The 25,122-nt window shown below is 41.4% G+C and overlaps 1 protein-coding gene across 2 annotated transcripts in view; it reads left to right on the top strand.

Annotated features, from left to right (window-relative positions):
- The window catches only part of LOC124550870, a 163,834-nt gene that overhangs the window by 59,659 nt on the left and 79,053 nt on the right, over positions 1–25,122 (top strand). For both annotated transcript variants that reach the window (XM_047125618.1, XM_047125617.1), the window contains exons 10-11: positions 15,783–15,962; positions 23,762–23,871. In XM_047125618.1, the coding sequence (XP_046981574.1) occupies positions 15,783–15,962; positions 23,762–23,871 (290 nt within the window). The remainder of the gene's footprint in view (positions 1–15,782; positions 15,963–23,761; positions 23,872–25,122) is intronic.

Below are 25,122 nucleotides of genomic sequence, written 5' to 3'. Positions count from 1 at the left end.
CGGAAACGTAGGATGTATTGCAGGGAAAGTTCCCACCTGCACAATTCAGAAAAGCTGGTGTTGGTGGGAAGGATCCATATGGCACAGGCTGTGAAGCAGTCATTGAGATGAGGGGTATCATGTTTGGCAGCGTGTTCAGCTACAGGGTGGTCCACTTGTTTTTTGGCCACAGTTTGTCGTTGGCCAGTCGTGTGGACAGACAGCTTGTTGGTTGTCACGCCTCCATAGAATGCAGCACAGTGGTTGCAGCTTTGCTTGTAGATCACATGACTGGTTTCACAGGTAGCCCAGCCTTTGATGGGATAGGTAATGTTAGTGACCGGACTGGAGTAGGTGGTGGTAGGAGGATGTACGGGACAGGTCTTGCATCTAGGTCTATTACAGGTGTATGAGCCATGAGGTAAGGGATTGGGAGCAGGAGTTGTGTAAGGATGGACGAGTATATTGTGTAGGTTCGGTGGACGGCGGAATACCACGGTAGGAGGGGTGGGAAGGATAGTGGGTAGGACATTTCTCATTTCAGGGCACAATGAGAGGTAAATGAAACCTTGGCGGAGAATGTAATTCAGTTGCTCCAGTCCCGGATGGTACTGAGTTATGAGGGGAAAGTAAAAAAATTAATGTGCATTATTTATGAAGGTCCCTGACATTTACCTTTAGTTTCGTAAATTTCATATTGTACAATTCAAAATAAATACAAGTACCAGAAGTAGAGATCGATGGGCTCACACTGGCTGAGGCTTCCTCTGTGAAGTTCCTGGGTACACAGATAGATACTGTGGTGGACCCACCTTGTGAAATAATTAACAAAAAATGTCAATTCTGCCAGCATTAGTCTCGGAAAACTCTCTCAGTGTGCTCATCTGCAGACATGACTTTCACTCAGTTCTGGCCTATGGTTTAATCTTGTTTGATATTGAAGCTAATGTGAAAAAAAGTATTTTCTACAAAGGTATGCCAAATGAATATTGTTTAAAGTAAATAACCTAACATCTTGCAGAAGACTCTCCCGGGAGCCAGTTATTCTCATGCATCCATGCCACTCACTACGTATGCTTCCCAATGATATTTGTGGCTTATAACAACAGTGAATCTAGGGCGAGCTTGGCAATTCACAACCGCAATGATAGAAGTAGAAGTAATTTCCATCTCTCTCTCTCTCTCTCTCTCTCTCTCTAGGATTCATTTATAATGGGGTCATATAGTCAAGTGCAGGTTGCCAGTGAGCTTCAGGCAGCAAATCCCCAATATTTAAAAACAATGTAGATTAATACCTCCTTATTCACTCCTTCTAAATAATTGGAACTTAAGAATGTAAATTCCACCTAACTGTACAATTTTAGGGTCTCTTGTGTAGAACACAATAACTGACATTTTGGGCAAAAATAAATTACGCAACATATGATGTAGCATATTGCATTCGGAGTTAAATGCATGTGCTAGTTTTCAGAAATCTCTACAGGTAGCAGAAGAAAAAAGCTTGTTTCCTGGTAAATAGAAACTGTTGCAGGTATGACATGGAATTTCCAACTAAGTGGCAACCAGGAGGAAGTTTGAGTTTGGAGGGAAGATGAATGTAAAACTGCAATGTTAGAACAGCTGTTAAACCATGAGTATGAGTTTGATGACTGATAAAGGCCCAGATTATCAAGACACAGAAAATGAAAGCTATAACAGTGGTGTTAACAAAGGTAATGAGGTAAGATGTGTCACTAACCTCAAATTTGCTTTCGCATCCAGACAACATATGTGCTGTAGTTAACATGTCATAGATACTAAGGATCAGTGCAGAGAACTAAAATTGAAAGTTATGTGCTTTAATATTCCTGACGCATATGTTTGTATATGTCTTAAGTTTCAAGTATATTTTTGAATAAACTTCGTTAAAAAAATTGTAATGATAATTTTAATTCTAAATGTGGTTTAATGCAGGTTTTTGAAGCACAACTTTTTCTTGTTTATTAAATAATTACATTGGGCCTACAGGATTTTGCTGTTCCTGAGAAAGGAGTACAGAACCAGGGTAGAAAAGGGAAGAGGAGTATGGAACAGCAACAGAAACATTAGGATGCTCGCAACAGAGGTTTAGCTTACATTTAGAAATGAGAGTAAGATATGTGAACTCAGTCCTAACTGTAATTGCAGGAAAAGGTGTTTTCAGTTATTCAATGAGGAAGAGAGAATATTATAGTTTTCAGAAGTTTTGAAGTATGGGAAACTATGAATTGCAGAATGCCTACGTTCATGGTTGCATACAAGTAACCAAAATGAAGAGAAAAACAGAAACAGAGTATCCATCAAGACGGAGTACAACCATGATGTACTGCTCGTGTCATCTAGCGGAACATGCATTGTGATTTGTAAGACTACCACCTTGAATATTCATGAACTCCAAAAAAGTAGAAGTCATATGGAATACTTAGCACCCCAAAAATAAAAGAAGGCTGTAAAACTCCCTCAGTAAATGAGAAGGGGAAAACATCGGCATCATCCAAGATAGAATTAAAGTGCAGATGCTGAACGTGCCAGTAGTTTTATAGATAGGGTGCCAACATATACCAGTCATTACAAGAGAGTTGACAGTCCAAACAGGAGATTCAGGAGAATGGAGTACACAATAGAAAGTTGTTATGATAAAAATGAAGAAGAATGTACACAAGTACAGAAATCCTTTTTCCAGTGATAAATATCGACAGATTTTTGTAGGAGAGCACAACATATCATTGACAAATTGTTAATCGCACATTTGCAGCGTGTGTGTTTGCCTTAATATAAAAATAGGAAAGGCAAAAAAGGAGAAAGATGAAAATTTTAATAAATTCTTATATGATCAACTTGAGTTGCACCAGCACAAAGTGAAAGCAGGACATGACACTATTACGCTTGCTACAGAAGAGTCAGAAAAAGGTGAAAGTTTTTATGTCATTGTGTTTGTTTTGCAACAAGCCCTACCTACTCACAAACATCAACCAGTCCTGATTCCTATAAAAAGATACTTTTTTGTTACAGTATTAGAATCCAGTTTTGTTCAGAAAAACAAGGATATTTCAATGTGTGAGATGAAGGAGCTGTTGGCAGAGGAGCAGATGAAATTTGCAGGTGTAGGTCTTTATGCTTTTCCAGCAGGTGTTATTATCTTGGAAAATTGGGTGTACTGACAATAATCTGCATTTTACTTGCACAGTTTTTTGATTGCATAACTTGCAATCTTCATCAGGTGCTTCCAGAGCCTGAATCCAACATGGAATGAATCCACAATTTATGTCTAAATGGGGCTAGGTGCTCCGCCCAAGGTACTCATCCATCAGCAGCAAGGACCATAGTATTTTCTAGCTGTAGCTTTTGAGACTACTGTGTGCATTAAGACAGTGGCAACAGACAGGTGTAGAGATAGCAATTCCGTGGATGTGACACCTAAATTCTCTGTCGCTCCATTATGGCAAGGGGACATTGGGTGGTACATACTTCTCGGTTCAATAAGCTTTTCCAACATCCATATACTTTAGGTTATTTTATTTTATTTCGAACACAACCAGTTTTGGCAATTCGTTTTGCCATCTTCAGGCCCCATACGTTTTTTTTTATTTGATTCGAAAAAAGCGTATGGGGCCTGAAGATGGCAACATGAATTGCTGAAACTGGTTGTGTTCAAAATAAAATAACCTAAAGTATATGGCTATTGGTAAAATTAATTGAATTGAGAATGACATCTAAATGGTGGGATCCTTCACATATTCCGTCCCTTACTAATGCTTGGCTTGCCTGGCTTTTAAACATGTTGATTGCTTTGGAATTTACATTATGTTTAATCCTCTCAAATACAGGAATAATATCCACTTCTTGGCATCTCAGCAGGAAACTGCACAGGTACATGATTTGCTGTATTAAGTATCACTGTCTGTGCGCCCTGTTTAGGTTGTGCTGTTCTACAGAAACAGGTATTCTTCCACAGATATTCAGAAGGCACTGTGTCCTGCTTCCCTGCCAGAGGGGTCAATAGAAGTACAAGAATAAGCAAAGAAGGTTGCTTTTCCCATTTGCCGGACTGATGTCTGCCAAAATCAGCAGAATTCTTCTTCAGAATTTTCTGCCCACCAATCAAGATTAAGGCTCTGTTATGGAGCGTAAAGGATGATCTGGGCCTACAGAAACTGGGTATTTTACCACATACCATGTCAGAGTGATATGTCATATCGATCAAAGCACCACGACCATTGCCATCAGGTACGAGGAGCACCAACATCACAGCAGACTCGAATGGGCTTCCAAGTCAGCTACGGTGGAACATCGTTCAGAACTAAATCATTCAATGAATTACAATGATGCCAAGATTCTGACACAGGTACCAAGATACTGGAATAGCGTTATTAAAGAAGCCATCAAAATAAAAGCCACACGGAATCTTATCAACTGCGACTCAGGATATCAGCTTAGTTCTGCCTGGAATCTGGCTCTTGATCTCCTAGAGACGCAATGGAGGCAACATCCAAACTCCAGGGGAAGCAACGTTAGAAGTGCTTACAGAGCAAATAACACAGCACAACCAACACAAGGTGCACATATGGTGGTACTTCAGATAGCAAATGACCTACCTGAGGACAGTCATTTCAAGAGCAAACAGCTATTTGAACACTAACGGGCATAAAATAATCAGGCAGCACCCCTAGCGGGTGTGGGTCTCAGATGAAGCACCTGATGCAGCCGGCTATGGTAATACAATGGCATAGTCCACAGGAAAGTTTAAATGATGGTAATCAGGAGATTGAATGCTCAGTACAACTTGGAGGTGGAACAGAACATCAGGTGACAAAATTACTAACTGACGACTGCCAGAAAGTATGTGCACAGTAGTCTGAACAGCTTCTGCAGGAGAACGCTACGGTTGCTGCTACTGACGGCACGAACCTTCAACGGAGTGCCTGTCACAGCACAGACCAATGACGGAGCACATAGCCCCACATAAACATAAATACTGCACCTGTTCTGCACTGGATTCAGCCTCGGGCAGCACAAGTACGATGGGGATTCCCAGTAGAAAACCCAATTTTCCAAGATTGTAGCAACTTGCCAGGAAAGCATAAACAACAACATAGAAGACTATAAGGGGAAGAAATGTATCTGAATATCAGAAGGCTGTATAATCTGTTACAAAGGAAAGGGAGGGTGCTGACTTCTTTAGTTTCCTGCTGAGATGGCAGGAAGAGGACATTATTCCTGTGTTCACAGGGAGTAGGCATCACATAAATGCCAGAGCAGCCAACAGGATTGAACACAGGGTGAGCTGAGCATTAGAGAGGGAGAGAATATATGACAGGTGCCACTGTTTAGATGTCACGTCCACGGAATTACTGTCCTTACACCTTCCTTCCTATTGCCACCACCTTAACCAGCCGAGGCTGGGACTGAGTGGGTGGCACTTGGTGATCTCTAGCAGAACGGATGGAGAAGAAACTGGCAGCCTGTCACCTAGCTGAGTTTGATCGTCTCGACAACAGGGCAAAGCAGAAAAAAGAATATTTGTACAATTGTCACCTTTAGTGAAAAGCCACTCAACGAGACCACATTTGAAGATACTTAGTGAGGGCCCCAACTTTGCGGTGACCCCTGGAAATGACCCTGTCGTGGCTTCATCAGTGCGATCAAGCAGGTGGCTTTCAAACCATCTCCAAGTAAAGCCGAAGAAGTCCGACAGGAGACATGTCGGGCACTCACTGAGACCAAGCTGCCTAGATCTAACAAAGCAGGTGATAAGAAGCTGGCTCTCTGACAGCTCCGAGAAGGGGATGGCATTGTGGTGTTACCTGTAGATAAGGGGAACCGTATCATCATTCTACAGAACTAAGACTAAGACAACAAAGTTCAACAACTTCTGAATGACCCATCATAGAGACCAAAAGAAAGCAACTCCATCAACAAGGTGGACAGGAAGATCAGGGCTTTGTGGACTGCCCAAGGTGCACAATGAAGAAGTTCAACTGTATCCGATAGTTAGCAATGAAGAAAATGCTCTCGTCATATGTGGGCAAATGTTCACAACACATTCGCAACTTTGAAGGTTTCCTGCACCGTCTGAAGCAACTACACATCACTGATTCTGACATTATGGTGAGCTTCAACATGGTTTCATTGTTTACTTTGGTACCACTGAGTGATTCTGACATTATGGTGAGCTTCAACACGGTTTCCTTGTTTACTTTGGTACCACTGAGTGAATCGCTACCGGCAGGGCTCTCTTGGACTTGTTCAGGCCCTTTCTATTTCAATGTACTTCCTGTATGTTGTTCAATTATACAAGCAAACAGAAGAGTTGCCAGTGGACAGCCAGCTCTTACCAGTGGTGGCAAACCTCTTTATGGAGAGATCTGAAGATGAAGCACTTACATTGGCCCCAGATTGACTGAAACGTGGATGACACCTTTGTTATTTAGCCCCACAGCAGGAAAAGCACATTGTTTCCATTTAACATCTAAACTCACACCACCCTAACATAAAATTCACAGTGGAAATGGAGAAGGAGGGACAACTGCTCGTAGATGTGTTGGCCATATTATTTACCGAAAACCGAATCCCACAGATCTGTACCTGCAAGCCAGTAGGTGCCAGCATGTGGTGCAAAAGAACAGAGTACTTGAAAATCTGGCTCATTGGGTACGAACTCTTATCAGATCCAGACACATTGATGACGGATGTAGAACATCTGCAGTCTGTTTTCTACCGAAACAGATATTTTTCCCGAGATATTCAGAAGGCACGAAACCGTGCTTCTCCACCAGAGCGGTGAGTAGAAATAAAAGAAAGAGCAAAGAAGGTTGTTTTCTTCCCATATGCCAGACTATTATCTGCCAAAACCAGTAGAATTATCAAATATAAGATTGAGTTTTTCTGCCCACCGGGTTGTATATCAGTCAGACCACCAGGACTATTGACATCAGGTGTAAGGACACAAGCAGCACACCAGACTCAAACAGGCTTCCAAGTCAGCTATCACGGAACATTGTTTGGAACTAAATCATTCAATGAATTATAATGGTATCAAGATTCTGGTACAGAGACCCAGATACTGGGACAGCATTATTAACGAATCAGTTGAAATAAAGGCAACACAGAATCTTATCAATTGTGACGTGGGTTATCAGTTTAGTTCTGCATTGAATCTGGCACTCAAACTCCTAAAGATGCAATGAAGGCAACAGCCAAACCCCTTGAGAAATAACTTTGGAAATGCTCATAGAGCAAATAACTCAGCACAACCAGCACAGGGTGCACAGATGGTGGTACTTAGACAGCAAATAAAGTGTCTGAGGACGGTCATTACTGAACTACAATTTGAGTACCAGTGGCTCATAAAATAATCGGGTAGGTGCCCCTAGCCAGCGCAGACTTTGGATGGACCACTGACATGGCTGAGTGATAGTACAATATAGTCCACAGGAAAACTTAACCCCAGTCAGATGATTTGAACGTCCAGTACAACTTGGAGGTGAAACAGAACATCAGATGGCAAAATTATTAATTGACAACAATCAAGGAGTACCAGCACAGCTGTCAGAACAGCTACCGCTAGAAAACACTATGGGTTCTGCTACTAAGTGACACTTACCACGGAGGGAGCACATGGCTCACATCCGTGGATGCCAGTGAGTAAGCGTGTAGCCCCACATAGTCATAGATACTGGATGTTTTACACACTGGATTCAACCTCAGGGAGCACCTAATGAAGACTGCGAGTTACACTATCAAAAAATTGTGCAAGCACAATGCGGTTTGCTGGTAGAAAACCTGATTTTCTGAGATGATAAATTTGCAGTTGTTTACTGAAGCTGTTAGAGTTGCATGACATTCATGGAGAGAAGTTGATAACAATATCTGACAACTGTAGACACCAAACTGAGGACTGGGCCATTGTTGCAGCATGGTTGAAACTCTGAAGCGATTGTACGTTCAAAACTCTCTCTCTCTCTCTCTCTCTCTCTCTCTCTCTCTCTCTCTCTCTCTCTCTCTCTCTCTCTCTCACATACACCTCTCCAAGTGTAGCATACGACATTGCCTTCTGATTGAAATATTGATGTCGTTGAGAAATATGTACAGAATTATTGTTAGTACATGGTCTTGCCTAAGGAATGGGAAGAGGTCGTGAAAAATGTCAGAAGAAGAAACCTATGATTGTGTAATGTGTACCCGCACATGATTTTATCAACGTTTCAGACTTGCAGGACAACTTCAATTGGTATCATAACACATGTTCTGATGGAAATCTGGGAACTGGAAATGTTGTAAAGATAGTTTTCATGTCAGGAACCTGAAAAAATGATTGTAATAATTCATACCATGGTGAAATGGATCCTGTATCATTGAGGCGAAGAGGCCATCTATATTTCGTTGAAGGTGTTATAACGTAAAGTTGAATACACATATTTCAAAAACAACACAACACATGTAAGTCACAGAGCAAGTGGACATGTGTACACAGTAACAATCAAATCAGCACTGAGTCCAAGTCTAGCGGTTGCTGGCTGGCTGGCTGCCCACTTAGGTGGCGCTGCTGCTGCATGGCTGGCAGACAGCGCCGCATGTATAAGACGCGCGTAACTGTGCAGCGGCACTTTGAAAGGTTGGCAAGTCACAACACTTTTCCCCCCCCTTTGAATTGTTTACACTGGTCTTGATGGAGGTGGCCTGTAGATGGCTAACATCCATAGGCGTTGTTTGACTGGCCATAAAGTCTCGAGGAGGCGGCTTCCCGTACGGACGGAAGTGTCCCTGATGATAACGGGTCGAGATGACAGGAGGCGTAGGGGTCGAATCTGCTGGGGCCCCGTGCACCAATCTGCCCACTGCAGCAAGTCCGGTTGTTATAACAGGAGACATGGGCGATATGTCGGTGTCCGTAGGAGGAGGAGGCGAGTAGAGTTGCTCCCACAGATGATGGTCATCTGGTTCGTGCATGGGCACGTCTCCTGGTGGCACCCGTTCTTGTGCTGGCACCGATATGATTGTGAGAGGGCTGCATTGTGAGTAATGAGAGATGCCAAGATACCGAGCATCAGGTAGAGCCGAAGGTGGTGTAGCGGCATTCGGAACAGGCGTGCCGGCACCCGAGGCTGAAGCTGGTCCGAATGACGCACTGCAACACCCGTGTCCATCTGGATTTCATACAGGTGTCGGCCACGGTGTCATAAGATGCGGCCAGGACTCCATTTTGGCTGCCTGCCATATCCCCGTACCCATACAAGGTCGCCGGCGGTGAACCGGCCAAGCGAAGGCACCCGCGGTCGTGAGGTGGAAGGCCGCAGAAGATGAAGTAGTGTGCAGGGCCGTTGGCCATGTAAGAGCTCAGCCGGGCTGTGGTCGCCCATGGGGGTGAAACGGTAAGAAGCCAGAAATTGGAGAAGCGCATCATCACCAGCAGAAGAGGTCAGGAGTTTCCTCGTCGGAGCCTTAAATGTGCGGACCAGTCGTTCAGCCTCACCGTTTGACTGTGGAGGATGGAACGGCAGGGCCGTGACGTGCATGATGCCGAGACGGGCACAAAAATCCGCAAATTCGGAATAGGCAAATTGCCTACCATTATCAGTAACAAGAGTAGATGGAAGGCCTTCCAAAGAGAAAATGCGAGCTAGAGCATTTGTGGTTGCCACGGTGGTAGCCGATGTGCAACGGACAATGAAAGGAAAGTTAGAGTAGGCATCAGTTATGTGTAGCCAATAAGCACCTAATAAAGATCCCGCGAAGTCAGCATGAATATGCTTCTCAGGCAAAGGCCATGGTGACAAAGATGACTTCGGGGCGGCGGCCAGTGACGCACAAGGGCCGCAGGCAGCGACCATGTGTGCGATTTCAGAGTCGATGCCGGGCCAGTACACATGATGATGGCACGCCAGAGATTTTGTGCGAGAGACACCCCAGTGCCCTTGGTGAAGGAGGCGCAATACCAAAGCACGCAAAGACGCAGGTACCACCACATGCGGCGAAGCATTTTCGGTGGAAAGGAGGATAACACCATCCCTAGTTGTGAGGCGGTAATGCAAAGCGTAATAGTTCTGTAACAGATCAGAAGTCTTAGCGGGCGGACGATCTGGCCAACGCTTCTGAATACAGCATAAAATCCGGGAGAGGGTAGGGTCAGAACACGTAGTAGCCGGTGGTGGGGAACCCATCCACAACCTGCTGCTCGGCAACATCCAGGTGGAAACACAAAAGTTCGTCCCTATCGAATGCCAGATCAGGACCCATGGGAAGGCGAGACAGTGCATCAACATTCGCATGTTGAGCCGTCGGCCGGAAATGAATCTCATAATTGAAACAAGTAAAGAGCCCAACGCAGGAGGCGATGTGCAGCCTTGTCGGGAAACGACGTTGATGGATGGAACAAGAAAACAAGTGGTTTGTGATCCGTAACAAGATGAAATTTGGATCCATAGAGAAAAACTCCAAACTTATGAAGAGCATAAATAATGGCCAAAGCTTATTTTTCAATTTGAGAATACTTTTGTTGGGCATCCTTGAGCTTTTTGGAGGCATAAGCAATGGGTCATTCAGAGCCGTCAGAAAAACGGTGCGCAAGGACTGCACCGGAACCCTTATTGAGAGGGGTCCGTGGCAAGAACAAGATGTCGGCCAGGTCGATAAGTAGCCAGGCACGGGGCCTGTTTCAGCATAGTCTTCAATTTCTGGAAAGCCGCATCTCATGACGCGGACCAGTGAAAAGGCACGTTTTTATGCAACAGGCGATGCAACGACTGAGCCACTGAAGCAGCAGACGGTAAAAACCTGTGATAGTATGCTATTTTCCCCAAAAAGACCTGCAGCTCCTTAACAGATGTAGGGTGAGGAAGGGCATCGATCGCAGCGACAGTTTGCTGAAGCGGACGAATACCATCCCGAGAGATTTGAAACCCCAAGTACGTGATAGATGCTTGAAAAAATTTTGATTTCTGAAGGATACACTTAAGACTGGCAGTCTGTAAGACATGAAAAAGTTGGCGGAGATTCTGAAGATGTTCTTCAGTGGTGGAGCCAGTGACAACAATGTAGTCCATTTAATTTATACACCCAGGGACAGGGAGCAATAATTGTTCCAAGAAGGGCTGAAAGGGAGCAGGGGCGCTGGCAACCCTGAATGCCAATCGTTGGTATTGATAGAGGCCGAAAGGCGTGTTAAGTACCAGGAACAGCCGGGAAGCAATGTTGAGAGGGAGTTGATGATAAGCTTCTGACAGGTCAAGTTTAGAAAAATACTGGCCTCCAGCAATTTTAGTGAACAATTCTTCAGGTCTGGGCATAGGGTAAGTGTCGATGAGGCATTGAGCATTTACAGTGGCTTTGAAATCGCCACAGAGACGAATATCACCTTTAGGCTTAGCAACGACAATGACAGGAGAGGACCACTCACTTGAAGAGACAGGAAGCAAGACCCCAACAGTGAGACGATCCAGCTCCCGTCTGACCCGATGACGAAGGGCCATAGGAATGGGCCGAGCCCGAAAAAACTTAGGCCGAGCAGTGGTTTTGAGTGTGGTATGAGCTTCAAAATCATTTGCACGACCTAACCCAGGAGAAAAAAGGGATGAAAATGTCGTCGACAAGGAATCCAATTGAGCATAAGGAATGGCATCATAGACAATATTGACAAAGTCATCTATGGAGAGCCAAAAAACGCGAAAGGCATCGAAACAAAAAAGATTCTCTGTGTTACTATGGTCGACCAGGAATATGGGAACAGTGTGAACAACGGATTTGTAAGATACCTCAGCATCAAATTGTCCCAAGACAGAAATCTTCTGTTTATTGTACATCTGTAAGTGCCTAGTGACAGGTGATAGGGTTGGAGAACCCAATTGAAGATACGTCTGAGAATTGATGATAGTGGCAGCAGAACCAGTATCCACCTGCATGCGAACATCTCGACCAAGTATTTGGACAGTGACGAATAACTTCCCTGAAAGGGAAGAAGTACAATTGACAGACAACACGCAATCAGTGTCATGTTCATGAACACCATGTATGTGGTCAGATTTGCAAACGGATGACACATGACCCTTCTTTTTGCAGTTGTGACACACGGCCCAATGTTGTGGACAATCCTCTCATGAATGTTTCGTAAAACACCATGGACATGAAGGAAGTTCCCGGGGTTTTTGCTGCAGTTTCTTAGAGGTTTGTTTACGGTTAGGCCGAGGCCGCGCTTGGGAACATACTGCAGCCACGCCGGCCAGCGGGGACACGCCGCAAAGAGGTTTTATTTCCTCTATTTGCGCCCCAGCACCGCGAGAAATTTCAACCAACTGCGCGATGGATAGGACTTCATCTAGAGTCGGATTTGCCAACTGAAGGGCACGTTGCCTAACTTCTTTGTCGGGCGCCAACTGGATAATAGCATCCCGTACCATGGAATCGGCGTAGGAGTCTTTGTGAACTTCAGTAACAAATTGACACTTTCTACTGAGGCCGTGAAGTTCAGCAGCCCAAGCGCGATAAGATTGATGTGGTTGTTTTTGACAGCGATAAAAGGCAACACGAGAGGCTACCACATTCGTATGCTTTTGAAAATATACAGACAGAAGTGAGCACATGTCAACAAAGGACAAAGATGCAGGATCTTTGAAAGGAGCCAATTGCGACAACAACCAATACATTTGAGGTTAAATCCATGAAAGGAACAGAGACTTACATGTTTGTTCGTCCGTGACATGAAATGCCAAGAAGTGCTGTCAAAGACGTTTTTCGTAATCAGACCAGTCTTCCGCCGTCTCGTTGTAAGGAGGAAAAGGAGGTATAGACAACAACGAGAAACGTCCCGCATTTGATGCCACATCGAAATCGCGAATCGCCGATGTGAGAAGCGTTTGCTGTTCAATGAGACCTTGCAATAGCTGCTCTAAAGTAGTCATGGAAACCTGTGAGTCAACGATGAAAAGGAAAAATCCCACCCTCGTCGCCAATTGTCATAATGTCAAGCTGAACTCGTATATTTCAAAAACGACACAACACGTGTAAGTCACAGAGCAAGTAGACAAGGTAAGACGTGTACACAGTAACAGTCAAATCAGCACTGAGTCCAAGTCTAGTGGCCGCTGGCTGTCTGGCCGTTTAGGTGGCGCGGCTGCTGCATGGCTGGCAGACAGCGCCACATGTATAGGACGTGCATAACTGTGCGGTGGCACTTTGAAAGATCGGCGAGTCACAACAGAAGGCTTCAAATGCTTTCTTCCAATTCTGTGCAGAGGTCAACAGCCCATTGAGGCAAGCAAATTGAAGTATGTTCTTTCTTGTTTCCAGTACATATCGGAAGTTTATCATGCTTATGATGAGGGATTAAAAGCAGCCGTTAAATCCAACGCAAATGACGAGAGTAGTCAAAGTGAAATTTAAATACCAGTATTAGTGTTTTCAGGTCTTAAATGTAGTAAATTTTATGTCATTGTATTGTCTTGTTAATATGTTGCCTTAAATTATTAGCCACCAATTTTTCAATGTCAAGTTTTTTCTCTGGAAAGTGGACATTTTTAATACCACGAATAATCTGTTATGTATGTCTTACAACCGTGAACGACATAGTATCTACCGTATAATTTGTGTCAGTGTCTCGTGCATTGTTCCTTTCTTCTAATTAAAAAAATTATTTCTGTTTTGTAGCTTTACAAATGGATTCTTTAATGTGCAAATATTTAATTGAAAATATAATGAAACAGTGGAATAGTGTAAATGTACAATTATATTTTGTTGTAAAACTTCACGTCTAACAACTCCAAAACACTAAAATATCAGTCGCCACATTTTACACATGAGCCCCTCGTTTGGGGAATTGAAAGATTGTGTCAGCAAAAGAATTAGACCTGTTGTTTGTTTATTTTCTGTTGCAGCGCCACCAATAATTTGGGATTTGTCCTTCGAACTGGATGTAATCGATGAAATGGAAAAAAAGGGTTTTGCATAAAAGGCAGACCTTATCTTTGAACTTTTGCCAAGTTCTGAAATGATTAATAAAATAACATCTTTACATCTTGAGCTGTTCAAAACTGTTCAGTTTCAAACATTGTGTGTCCTCAGTGTAAGTGCCTACTGTACACTGACTTGTCCTTTACTGGAATGTGGAACATGGTGCGACATTTTAACAGCAAGCTGCCTCAACAGAGGCACGACCCAAAGAAGAGTACTGATGTCATGCCCCACACTATGAACCTCCGAGGTCACTCGATCTGCACAACTACTGTAGTGAATATGGTAACATCGAATGTGCCCGCAAAAGCATGTAATGTGTTAGACTGTCATCCTGTGTAAGGAATGAGGAACACTCATGGAAAGAAGGAAATCTTAAATCCTGAACCAGGATGTATACGCCTCGAGAAATTCGGGAATTTTTTCATCCTGGAAAAAACCAGGAATTTTTTAGAATTCCACAAATTTTCCATTGTTTTAGATTTCATGTAATTATGACTGGTAAGAATTAATATTCTAAAAAAGAATTTTACTTTAGCCCACTATTGCAGATTAATACTGCAGCAGTAAAATGTACACAAGAGAATAACACCAGAATGAAACTTTAATTGCAAAGAAAATGCACCATTTACAACAATAAAACACAAGTGGCTGCTGACACCAAAATGTGTCAAAGGCTTTATGACAAAGATTGTGCAATACTTCGTAACAACAAACTGCAATCGATGAGTGTGACATTACAACTGCCTACATGTCTAACAGGACGTGGGAAAATATTGCAAATTGAGATTTGAGAAGTGTTATTTTCAAAGTAAATTTCGTTTTTTTGCAAGATGAATTATGTTAATTCTGAGAATGTGTGATAAATTTCTTGAATCATGGACCGTTGTACTCTCATTCAAAACTTATCACTGAGGACCCACAGGACCTGCTACATAGAAAAATTTTGGACTCAGAAGTCCAGCCATTTACGACATTCATTATAATTTTTCTGCCATTGTAAAAAAAAAGCCTCAAGGTTACTTTTTCATGTTTATATTAGTTGTTTCATAGATTACAAATTATGCAATAACTTTGCAAAAAGTGTAATCATCCTTTAAAAAAAAATTCAAAATGAGTTATCAAGCAGTTTCACTTGTAACTGGCTTTTCTATGGGAAAATTGAATCGCTCGATGAAACATCAGCCAGATAACCCACAAAATATTTGGTCGAAAGCACTGAATTTTTAATCGTGCTTGTCAGAAATATTCAGCTGCTGCAATTTAAGCTGTATACTTAGGATCTTGCTTAATCACATCCTCGGAAAGCAATCTTGAGTTCGGTGTTTCATAAACTACAGTGCTGTATTTGATGGAATTCATGCAATGCAAAAATATGCTGTATAAATGTCGCCACACAACAAAGATCTTTCCAAAACAATTATTTTATTGCTGGCTTTTGTGTCCTAAAGTACCAAGAAATTCTATACCAGCCCGTCACCACTAAAAGGACTGATAAGTTTTATAGCTCCAAGGGAAAAGTATATTGTCACATAACAAGGAAAAAATGCACTTTCATCAGGAATATAGTGTTCTTGCATGTGGGGGGAAGTGTATTTTCATCTGAGAGAAAGTGTATTTTTAACCGGGAACCTTTTTTTTTCCCTTGTGTGCACATACACCCTGTAAACATAACTGTAAGAAGTGTCCAGAGGTTGTTCATATATGACGTGTAGGATATACCCTTGTAAAATTGAATGGTTCTTAAAATTGTAGTGAAAAACTTTACAGTTTAAGTTCACCCCAGGTTTGTGTCTCTGTATGTGTGGAAGGTACAGTACTGTGAATGTCTGCTCTGTGCACAGGTGCAGGTGTGGGCAGGCGGGCTGGCGGGCCTGCACTACGCTCTGGGTACGTTCGTGCAGCTGCTGCGGCTCGCTGGTTCCGAGGGACAGCTGCCGCCAGTGTTGGTGCGTGACCGCCCCGCCGTGGCACACCGCGGCGTGCTGCTGGACGTCTCGCCGCAGGGTCGTGTGCCCGCACTCGTGAGTCTCACCTCTGCTTCTGCTCTCGGGAATGTCTGTAGTCTCCTTCATTCGCTTTACAGGGTGATCTGATTTCAAAACTCCATGGTGATTGGTAAAGACATACCACAAACATGGGCTAAGTTGTGAAATACAAAAGCTTTAACCGTGCTGTTACAAGGGACAGGAAAAACTCATTTTATTGTATGCCCAAATTCAGTGTTATTTTTTGGCAAATTTGGTTTATTTATTTATTTATTTTTTGCCAGATTCAGATTTTTTCCAGATTTGTTGCTATTTTTGCCAGTTTCGGTTGTTTTTCACCAAAATTTGGTGTATTTTTTTCCAAATTCGGTGTTTTTACAAATTTGGTGTAGTTTTGCCAGTTTGGTGTAGTTTTGCCAGTTTGGTGTAGTTTTGCCAGTTTGGTGTAGTTTTGCCAGTTTGGTGTAGTTTTGCCAGTTTGGTGTAGTTTTGCCAGTTTGGTGTAGTTTTGCCAGTTTGGTGTAGTTTTGCCAGTTTGGTGTAGTTTTGCCAGTTTGGTGTAGTTTTGCCAGTTTGGTGTAGTTTTGCCAGTTTGGTGTAGTTTTGCCAGTTTGGTGTAGTTTTGCCAGTTTGGTGTAGTTTTGCCAGTTTGGTGTAGTTTTGCCAGTTTGGTGTAGTTTTGCCAGTTTGGTGTAGTTTTGCCAGTTTGGTGTAGTTTTGCCAGTTTGGTGTAGTTTTGCCAGTTTGGTGTAGTTTTGCCAGTTTGGTGTAGTTTTGCCAGTTTGGTGTAGTTTTGCCAGTTTGGTGTAGTTTTGCCAGTTTGGTGTAGTTTTGCCAGTTTGGTGTAGTTTTGCCAGTTTGGTGTAGTTTTGCCAGTTTGGTGTAGTTTTGCCAGTTTGGTGTAGTTTTGCCAGTTTGGTGTAGTTTTGCCAGTTTGGTGTAGTTTTGCCAGTTTGGTGTAGTTTTGCCAGTTTGGTGTAGTTTTGCCAGTTTGGTGTAGTTTTGCCAGTTTGGTGTAGTTTTGCCAGTTTGGTGTAGTTTTGCCAGTTTGGTGTAGTTTTGCCAGTTTGGTGTAGTTTTGCCAGTTTGGTGTAGTTTTGCCAGTTTGGTGTAGTTTTGCCAGTTTGGTGTAGTTTTGCCAGTTTGGTGTAGTTTTGCCAGTTTGGTGTAGTTTTGCCAGTTTGGTGTAGTTTTGCCAGTTTGGTGTAGTTTTGCCAGTTTGGTGTAGTTTTGCCAGTTTGGTGTAGTTTTGCCAGTTTGGTGTAGTTTTGCCAGTTTGGTGTAGTTTTGCCAGTTTGGTGTAGTTTTGCCAGTTTGGTGTAGTTTTGCCAGTTTGGTGTAGTTTTGCCAGTTTGGTGTAGTTTTGCCAGTTTGGTGTAGTTTTGCCAGTTTGGTGTAGTTTTGCCAGTTTGGTGTAGTTTTGCCAGTTTGGTGTAGTTTTGCCAGTTTGGTGTAGTTTTGCCAGTTTGGTGTAGTTTTGCCAGTTTGGTGTAGTTTTGCCAGTTTGGTGTAGTTTTGCCAGTTTGGTGTAGTTTTGCCAGTTTGGTGTAGTTTTGCCAGTTTGGTGTAGTTTTGCCAGTTTGGTGTAGTTTTGCCAGTTTGGTGTAGTTTTGCCAGTTCGGTGTAGTTTTTGCTGATTAATTTGTTTTGGCAGTTGTGTATTGCATTTATCAATTTGCTGTTTTCTATAAAGTTTGGTGTTGTTTTTTGCACAATTTGGTGTTTTTTTTTTTATATTTATATCTCCCCACCCCCCCTGCCTCCGATGTTTGCTGCCTGATTCAGTGCTATGTTTGTCATCACAAAGAAGTTCGTTATGCAGTAACTGTCATTTTAGGGTTATACATGAACCTCAGCCTTCAGGAGACTGGAAGTCGAAATGCAGTTTTAGCTATCAATAACTGTCAGTTACGAATAGTAGTGAACTGATATCCTCAGATTTAAAATATTTGTTTACGGCAAAATTACAAATTTTGCAACATCTCACAGAAACGCTGCTAATTTCACATTATTTCTTGTGTTATCATTTCTACATTTGCTTATCCCTAGCTATTGCAAATACTCCACCAGCAGCAGCACGGACAACATCTAGTTGATAGCTAAATTTGTCATAAACCTTCCACAGTTTATCTGCTTTTACAGAAGTTATTCTGGCTTTTATTCTGTTGTTCTTGGAGGTCAACAATGCAGGGCAGTGTCTCCAGGTCCCATGCCATCTATCCAGCATTGAGGCAGAGTCTCATTGAAACACTGACGTACATTGCTGTTTCCTATTGGAAAATGAAGTTGTTGGAGCCCTCCTGAAGTTTGAGGAAAAAGCCAGTTCTGCAGCATTTGAAGATAGCTTGTTCCAGTCACTGTGTTTTCTTCAAAATAGACTTTACAAGAAATGGCACAAAAAATGTTCACTTTCAGTGAGTCTCTTTCATGCTCAGTAATGTCATGAGAATTTTGTAGTCCTCACATGTGCACGTTACGTCAGTTTACTTTACCGCCAACATGAAATATTGTTTCAGCACTGGAAGTCAACCATGGTAAAAATGTATTATCTTCAGTGTCCTCAAACAGAACATTGCTGAAGTCAACATGTTTCCTTTTATCAGCAGTCTGAAGAGCTTGCACTAATTGTAGTCTGTGTAGTTTGTAGACCAAACAACACCGTAACACTCACCAGACAGTCATACGAAGCATTGCTAGTACTCTACTTGCACAGCGAGTAGACTTGGACTCGTCTCAAACGTTCGCGGAATTCTTTCCACCATGTCAAGAAAATTGTGAGGTTGACCTGGACTCTTACCTTTGCATTAGCAGCCTCTTTCTTCAAATAAGTGATACCCACGACAAATGTTTTGGCTGCAGACAGAGTATTGATGAAACACCCACAAAAAGCGTGCTAGATCGAAATGGCTGACTCTCCCTTTCCAAACTGCAACACACACAACACCTTCTGTTGAGCATATGTCATACTACTTCTGACTGCAAACTTGGGAGATACGTTGACTGACATCTAATAGCAGTTTTTTGACACGCAAAGCCAGATACATTCAAACTACACACATTTCCTGGCTGGCACATGCCATGTTTCGTAATTATTACTGTCCAAAATCAAATCATTCTTTTTGTAATCGACTGTACTTCTGCAACTCAGAAACTTACCATAAAAGATATGTTAAAGATAATAAAACTTAAGTTTGTAGCATTTGTAGTTTAGAGGAAATTTCCAACAATGTCAGCTGCAATAATCTAGAAATTCTGAAGGTATTGGGAATAAAACATGGGGAGGTAAAGGCTACCTACAGCTTACACAGAAATCAGACTGCAGTTATATAAGTATTCAGTGGCATGAAAAGAAAGCCAGTCAAGAAGGGGGTCAGGCAAGGTTGTAGGTTATCTGTGATGTTGTTCGTTTTGTACGTCAAATGATCTGTAAAGGAACTGCGGAAAGATTTATAAAGGGGATTAAATTTTGAGGAGTAGAAATAATAACGGAGTTTGTGTGGCCATCCTTTACCGTGTATTTTGTAAATAAAAACAGCCTTCTCTTGCTGCACTGTAATTTATTTCTCCCAGATGTCTTTCGCTTTTTTTTTTTTTTTTTTTTTTTTTTTTTTTTTTTTTTTTTTTTTTTTTTTTTTTTTTTTTCTCTCTCTAAGGCATCTTCAGTGGTATCGTACTTTTAGATTATCAGTCAGTTCACATCAGGTTTTTTTGTAAATATGTAATTACTTACAGTTTGTTGGCTTCTGCGTTTCCTCTCATCTGGTCCAGAAGTTTCACTGTTACCGCTTTGCCACCAGTTATAGGTATTTGTTCGAAACCTGCGCTTTTAAATATCTGTAAGTAATTACTTATTTACATGAAAATGCAGTGTGAACTGTTTGGTAATCATAACTGTATCGTATGTCCTATTGAAGATGCCTTACAGTTAAAAAAAAGGACAGTGCAGCAAGAAAAGGTGGTTTTCATTTACAAAACAAATAACTTTGAGGGTTGCCGACGGTACTATAAGAGACTGACTACAAAGGAGTTGGGAGGTAATTTGAATGCAGTGGGCAGTGATACAAAAAGGACAAATGTTGATAGAGCTAAAAGGAGCATAATGGAAATTATTTTAATTAAATCGAATTATGCCGAAGAAATCATATTAGGGCGTTGAGACACTGGGAGTAGTAGATGAGTTTTTTCTATTTGGACAATGGGCTAACTAAGATGGTGAAATAAGAAGAAAGTAAAGTGCAAGGTTGCATTGGCAAGAAAAGTATTTTTGAAAAATTGAAATTTATTTACTTCGAATATAATTTAAATATTTAGTAAATCTTTTCCTGTAGCTATTTATCTGCAGTGTAGCCTTGTATGGAGGTGAAACATGAACAGTAAAGCCATTGGCATGCGGGAGAGTTAGCTGACATAGACGTAGTGCTCTTGGTTGAGGTGTCACGATACGGAACTGAGGATGGATTGGGAGAGGGTTCTTGTCTTGCTGTAAACGCTCTTCTTGAAAATTGACAGTTTTGTGAAACAAAGGAGGAAATAACATTAAATTCTATTAACTTACAAAACTTTTGTTGTATTTGAACACGTTTGCAAGAAAAGTTCTCGTACATGTATGGATACTGTATACATATATTTATGTTGCTTTTAAGTAAACGTAACATTCAAAGGCAAAAATCTTGTTCTTCATAAACCCTTACTTGATTCAAAACATAAATAATTTTTTTATTTTTTTTACGAGAAACTAATAATTTATGAAGTGGGTTGCAAACGAAAAATTTGATTGTTCATGTTGGAGTGCTGTAGAAACTTTGTTACCAGCTTTCAATCAGCTTCAGAACAAGATAACGACATTTACTTGAGACGAGAAGGAAAATTAATCCACAATTCAATGTCTAACAAATGGAATAAATCCTATTAAACTGACTTCAATTGTTGTTGTGAGAATAGATTACAGCAGAAAGATCCATTGTAGAGACAGTACGAAGTTTGATAATTGGACTGAATTGTGATCGCAATCTTTTATTTGGAAAGTTGGAGTGGGGAAACAGTGACCCAGTTTGGCTGAGAACTGTGATGAGTGGGGGAAGGGGAGTGTTGCACAGGCAGAAATTTTGTTTTGCAGCCAGCCATGGGAATGTATACTGCATACTTTGGCTTTTTGTGAACATCTGCAATTTTTAAACTGCAGTTTACTGGAATCCATTTGCGCTTGGAATTGAATTGACTTTAAAATTGGAGAAGTACTGAGCAGTAGCACACGTGTCAGCAGGAGGCACGAAATTAGACCGGTGCCAATGGCATACTTACATGCTTTGTGCAGGAATTTTGATGACGCTCACCATGTGGTATGATGAGACCAATTGGGGGGGGGGGGGGGGGGTCAACTGCTGGTTCTACACAACCAATGAGAGAGCGGCCGGCAAATGATACGTTTGGAGGCAAGAGGCATTGTAACATTGTCACATCAGTATAGAGGCAAACTCTTCTATGTTCTCAGAAAAAAAAACTACTGTGTTCTCAGGTCACACAGTAATCACAGCCACAGATATTACAACATATTCAGAAGAAACAGCCAAATGTTTGTGACGATGAAGGAGTAACTTTCACAGCTGTTCTGTTAGGATGGTGACGATGATGATTAAAAATAGTGATACCACAGACAACAGGCTAAGTAAAAAAAAAGGGCAGTCAAGATAAAAATTGATGCAAGCAATTTCTTTTTGTTTAGTTTATTTCTTCTTGTATTATCAAAATGTAGACATTCAATGAATGATATAAACTTAAAATAGGTGTAATGTTAACTTTGTAAACTGATCCCTTGCATCAATAAAAGTTTATGATTTTGATTGGCCTCCATCTTATACTCTGGTAACTACGGTGAGCACGTGAATGAAAGCCTTCTATGAAGAGGATTACGTTGCAACAGATGCCGAAGCTGTCATATCATTTGTGTTGCATTATGTTTCATAAAGTGTTGTTTTCACACAGTCTGCCTCTTGCGTATATAATGTTTCTTCCTCTCAAGATTACTTCTCATGAGCAAGTTCAATCAATTGTGGATAAAGCTAGCAAATTTGTACATCAGTTTATAACTGCAATCTCTATCTTGATGTATTTTTATTGGTGATGTGTAAAAAAATACAGTCCTCTTTCTTTTATTAGTATGAATATATTTTTTCACACAGGTTGCTCAGTTAAGCTAACTGAACTTTTTCCAGTGCCTCTCAAGAGGCTGAGAACAGTTAAGAAATTTCAAAAGCTAATTCGGAAACTATATATCTAAGGCGTCACACAGTTCTCTCTATATATTTCTTTTGTGTGCACAGTAGATGCAACAGCGGCTAGTTTATACTACAGTAAAACCCCATTGTTATATTCCTGTGTTATATATTTTCCTGGCTTTTACATTCATTTTTGTCTATCCCAACAGAGGTCCAATTCTCTTAGTGTGATGGTTTCTTGTCATTAACAATTCTGTGTTGCAACATTCACTGCATTTTAAGTTTTCCTTGACGTTATCATGACCTTTAACATTGATTTTTATACAGATTTCGGTAAAAAGTGCGTCGTATTCCTGCTCAAAGTCAGCCTTGGAACAAATCAGAAAATGGAGACTATATGCAACATTATTGATTGTGTAACGAAGCGTTGGCACCGTAAGCAAGATGTTTGTTGTCGGCGTGTTAGGTCACTGGTGTCTGTATTATAGGGTGCAGTATTTGGAAGGGTAGAAAAATATGCTGAGTCACAGCCTTAATGATAATCATGATCTGATGATAGTGACTGTAGTAGCAACCTTCTTTCTGGTCACTATTTTGTATTACAGCAGCTTTAATTTATCTTTACAGTCATTTACACAAATAAACACCACTTTTGAAGACAGCTGTCTCTATAATGGGCTTTCACAGATCGTCGTCGTCCGCATTTTCTCTGCCCGGGGACTGGGTGTTTGTGTTGTCCTCATCATTTCATGATCGTCATCATCATCATTCATGACAGTGGCCAGATTGGATTGGGTAAATTGGACTGTGTAAAAATTGGGACTTTGTACGGGTGCTGATGACCATGCAGTTGCGTGCTCCACAAACCAAACATCATCACAAATAGACGTTACTTCAATGTGAAATATGCTGGTCCGTACTAGACATGTAGTCTTAGGTTGGTACGATTTGATGTCAGACATAAACCTCTCCCATCGAAATGGTCCACAACATAAAGACAGTTTCCACCCTTTTTCTCACCCTGGGCATCCCTGAGCTGAGTGACCACCTTGTGAACAGCAAGCTGTAGGTTTTGTGCCCATTGTTCTCTGTCTATGAAGACTGCCAATTTTAGTGTTTTGACCGATATTATGTTTCCTTTTTTTTTTATTGTAATTTTGTAGTGATTATCAATAATAAGTCTCACAGTAGAACACAAACATGAAAGACTTTCGTTTCCATGTTTTGTTTACACCATCGGACACGATTGGAACGAAGGGGACATCCGTGTGCGTGTTTGCACATGTCAGCATTTGGAAACTGCCTTTGTGACGACGTTTTGTGTAGTGTGGTGAGACAAGTAGAACTAATTGCTGTTAGAAAGAAACAAAACAATTAATTATTCAGATTTTTAAGCAGGCAAAATTTAATTTTCACTTGTTGTTTCCTATGCTTTCTTGTAATTTACACTTCCCTGCATTTTCGTTTTTTCAGGTTAGTCTGCTGAAAGGTGTAAAAATGAGTTTTACCATACTTTTATTTGTGAATATCTTTACTCAGGTGGTGGTACAATATCTACAGGGTAGGTAATGTGTGTGAAGTTGTCGTTCTTTGTGTCACGAAGATGTTTGTCTGTTCCAGAACTCGCTGTTCCTCATGGTTAACCTGTGGTCTTCCATGAAAGTGAACTACCTACACTTATACACCCGGCTGGTCCCCAGCAGTGAGTGGCAGCTCTGCTACAGCAGGAGGTATGGATTGTTTCACCTCTCTCTCTCTCTCTCTCTCTCTCTCTCTCTCTCTCTCTCTCTCTTTTCTGTCCCACACAAGCCATCAGGTGATGTTAATCTCAGGTTTCCTTTCATTTATGTCTACCGGTTTCGGTACTGTACAGCAGCTTGTTTTAAACAGTAGTTTTACTGACAACATGACTCGTGCACGTGATGTGATTTCTATGTATTTGACGATGCTGGTGCTGATTTCGCATTTAATATTTGATGATGCCACTATGGCTGCCGTACACTAGGACTTTGTTTTTATGAGACAGATCTGATGATGGTCATTAAAGACCGAAACCGGTAATCTGTTAAACAGAAAAGATTGTGACCATAGACGTAAATTAAAGGAAACTTATTACATATACGGGTCACTGCGTTTTTTTGTGACGATGACGCAGCTTGTGAAAGATGTTTCTCTCGTTTTGTGGAGAAATTTTGAATTTTATTTATCTGGTGTTCAGGTTAAAGGAACCCAGACAAAAACTGCACGAGTGTGTTTCATTTTGTGCCCAATGTCCACAGGAAGAGCCACCTTTGTTCTCATTATAGACAAAATTTTGTGAAAATTGTGCATTCCAGACTGACAGAGTGACTGTGATTGAGTGTGATATTCTGTTTGAAGGTATTTATTGGCAGTGATAGCAAATTGCTGAGAATAATAGACATGTTTCAGTGAGTCTCAAAAGACCTCTCAAAATGTATATGAAACTCATTGTACCTGTACTTACGAGAAATGGGATGTTAATAATTCTCTGGAAATTGGCTGCATATGAAAAGCCCTAAAAGTGAGATAATAGTTTAATGATAGTTAAATAAACTCTACATACAGGGGTCAGACAAGGAGGTGGTCTCTCACCACTTCTATTCAACATAGTCCTGGACAAAATTATCAAGCAGTCGGAAGAAAAAGTAAAAGGAATTCAGTTAGGAAGAACACGTGCAAACAAGACAATCATAAAATGCCTGGCATTTGCAGATGACTTGGCAATGCTCAGCAACAACAGAGAAAAAGAACAAGAAGCCGTGGAATATTTACATGAAATCTCTGCTAAAACGGGGCTGCAGATATCATACGAGAAAACACAGTATATGGAAAGGAAGAACAACAATACCGAAGTCGTGCACACAAAATACGGATTGGTGAACAGAGTGGAAAAATTAAAGTATATTGGAGATTAATAAGAAGTAGGAGGATCAAACAAGGCAGCCAATGCAGAACGAACA

This window comes from Schistocerca americana, chromosome 9 (genome assembly GCF_021461395.2).
Source record: "Schistocerca americana isolate TAMUIC-IGC-003095 chromosome 9, iqSchAmer2.1, whole genome shotgun sequence".
NCBI classification, from domain to species: domain Eukaryota; kingdom Metazoa; phylum Arthropoda; class Insecta; order Orthoptera; family Acrididae; genus Schistocerca; species Schistocerca americana.
The sequence above is the reverse complement of the archived record's forward strand: the minus strand, read 5'-3'. Positions and strand labels throughout refer to the sequence as shown.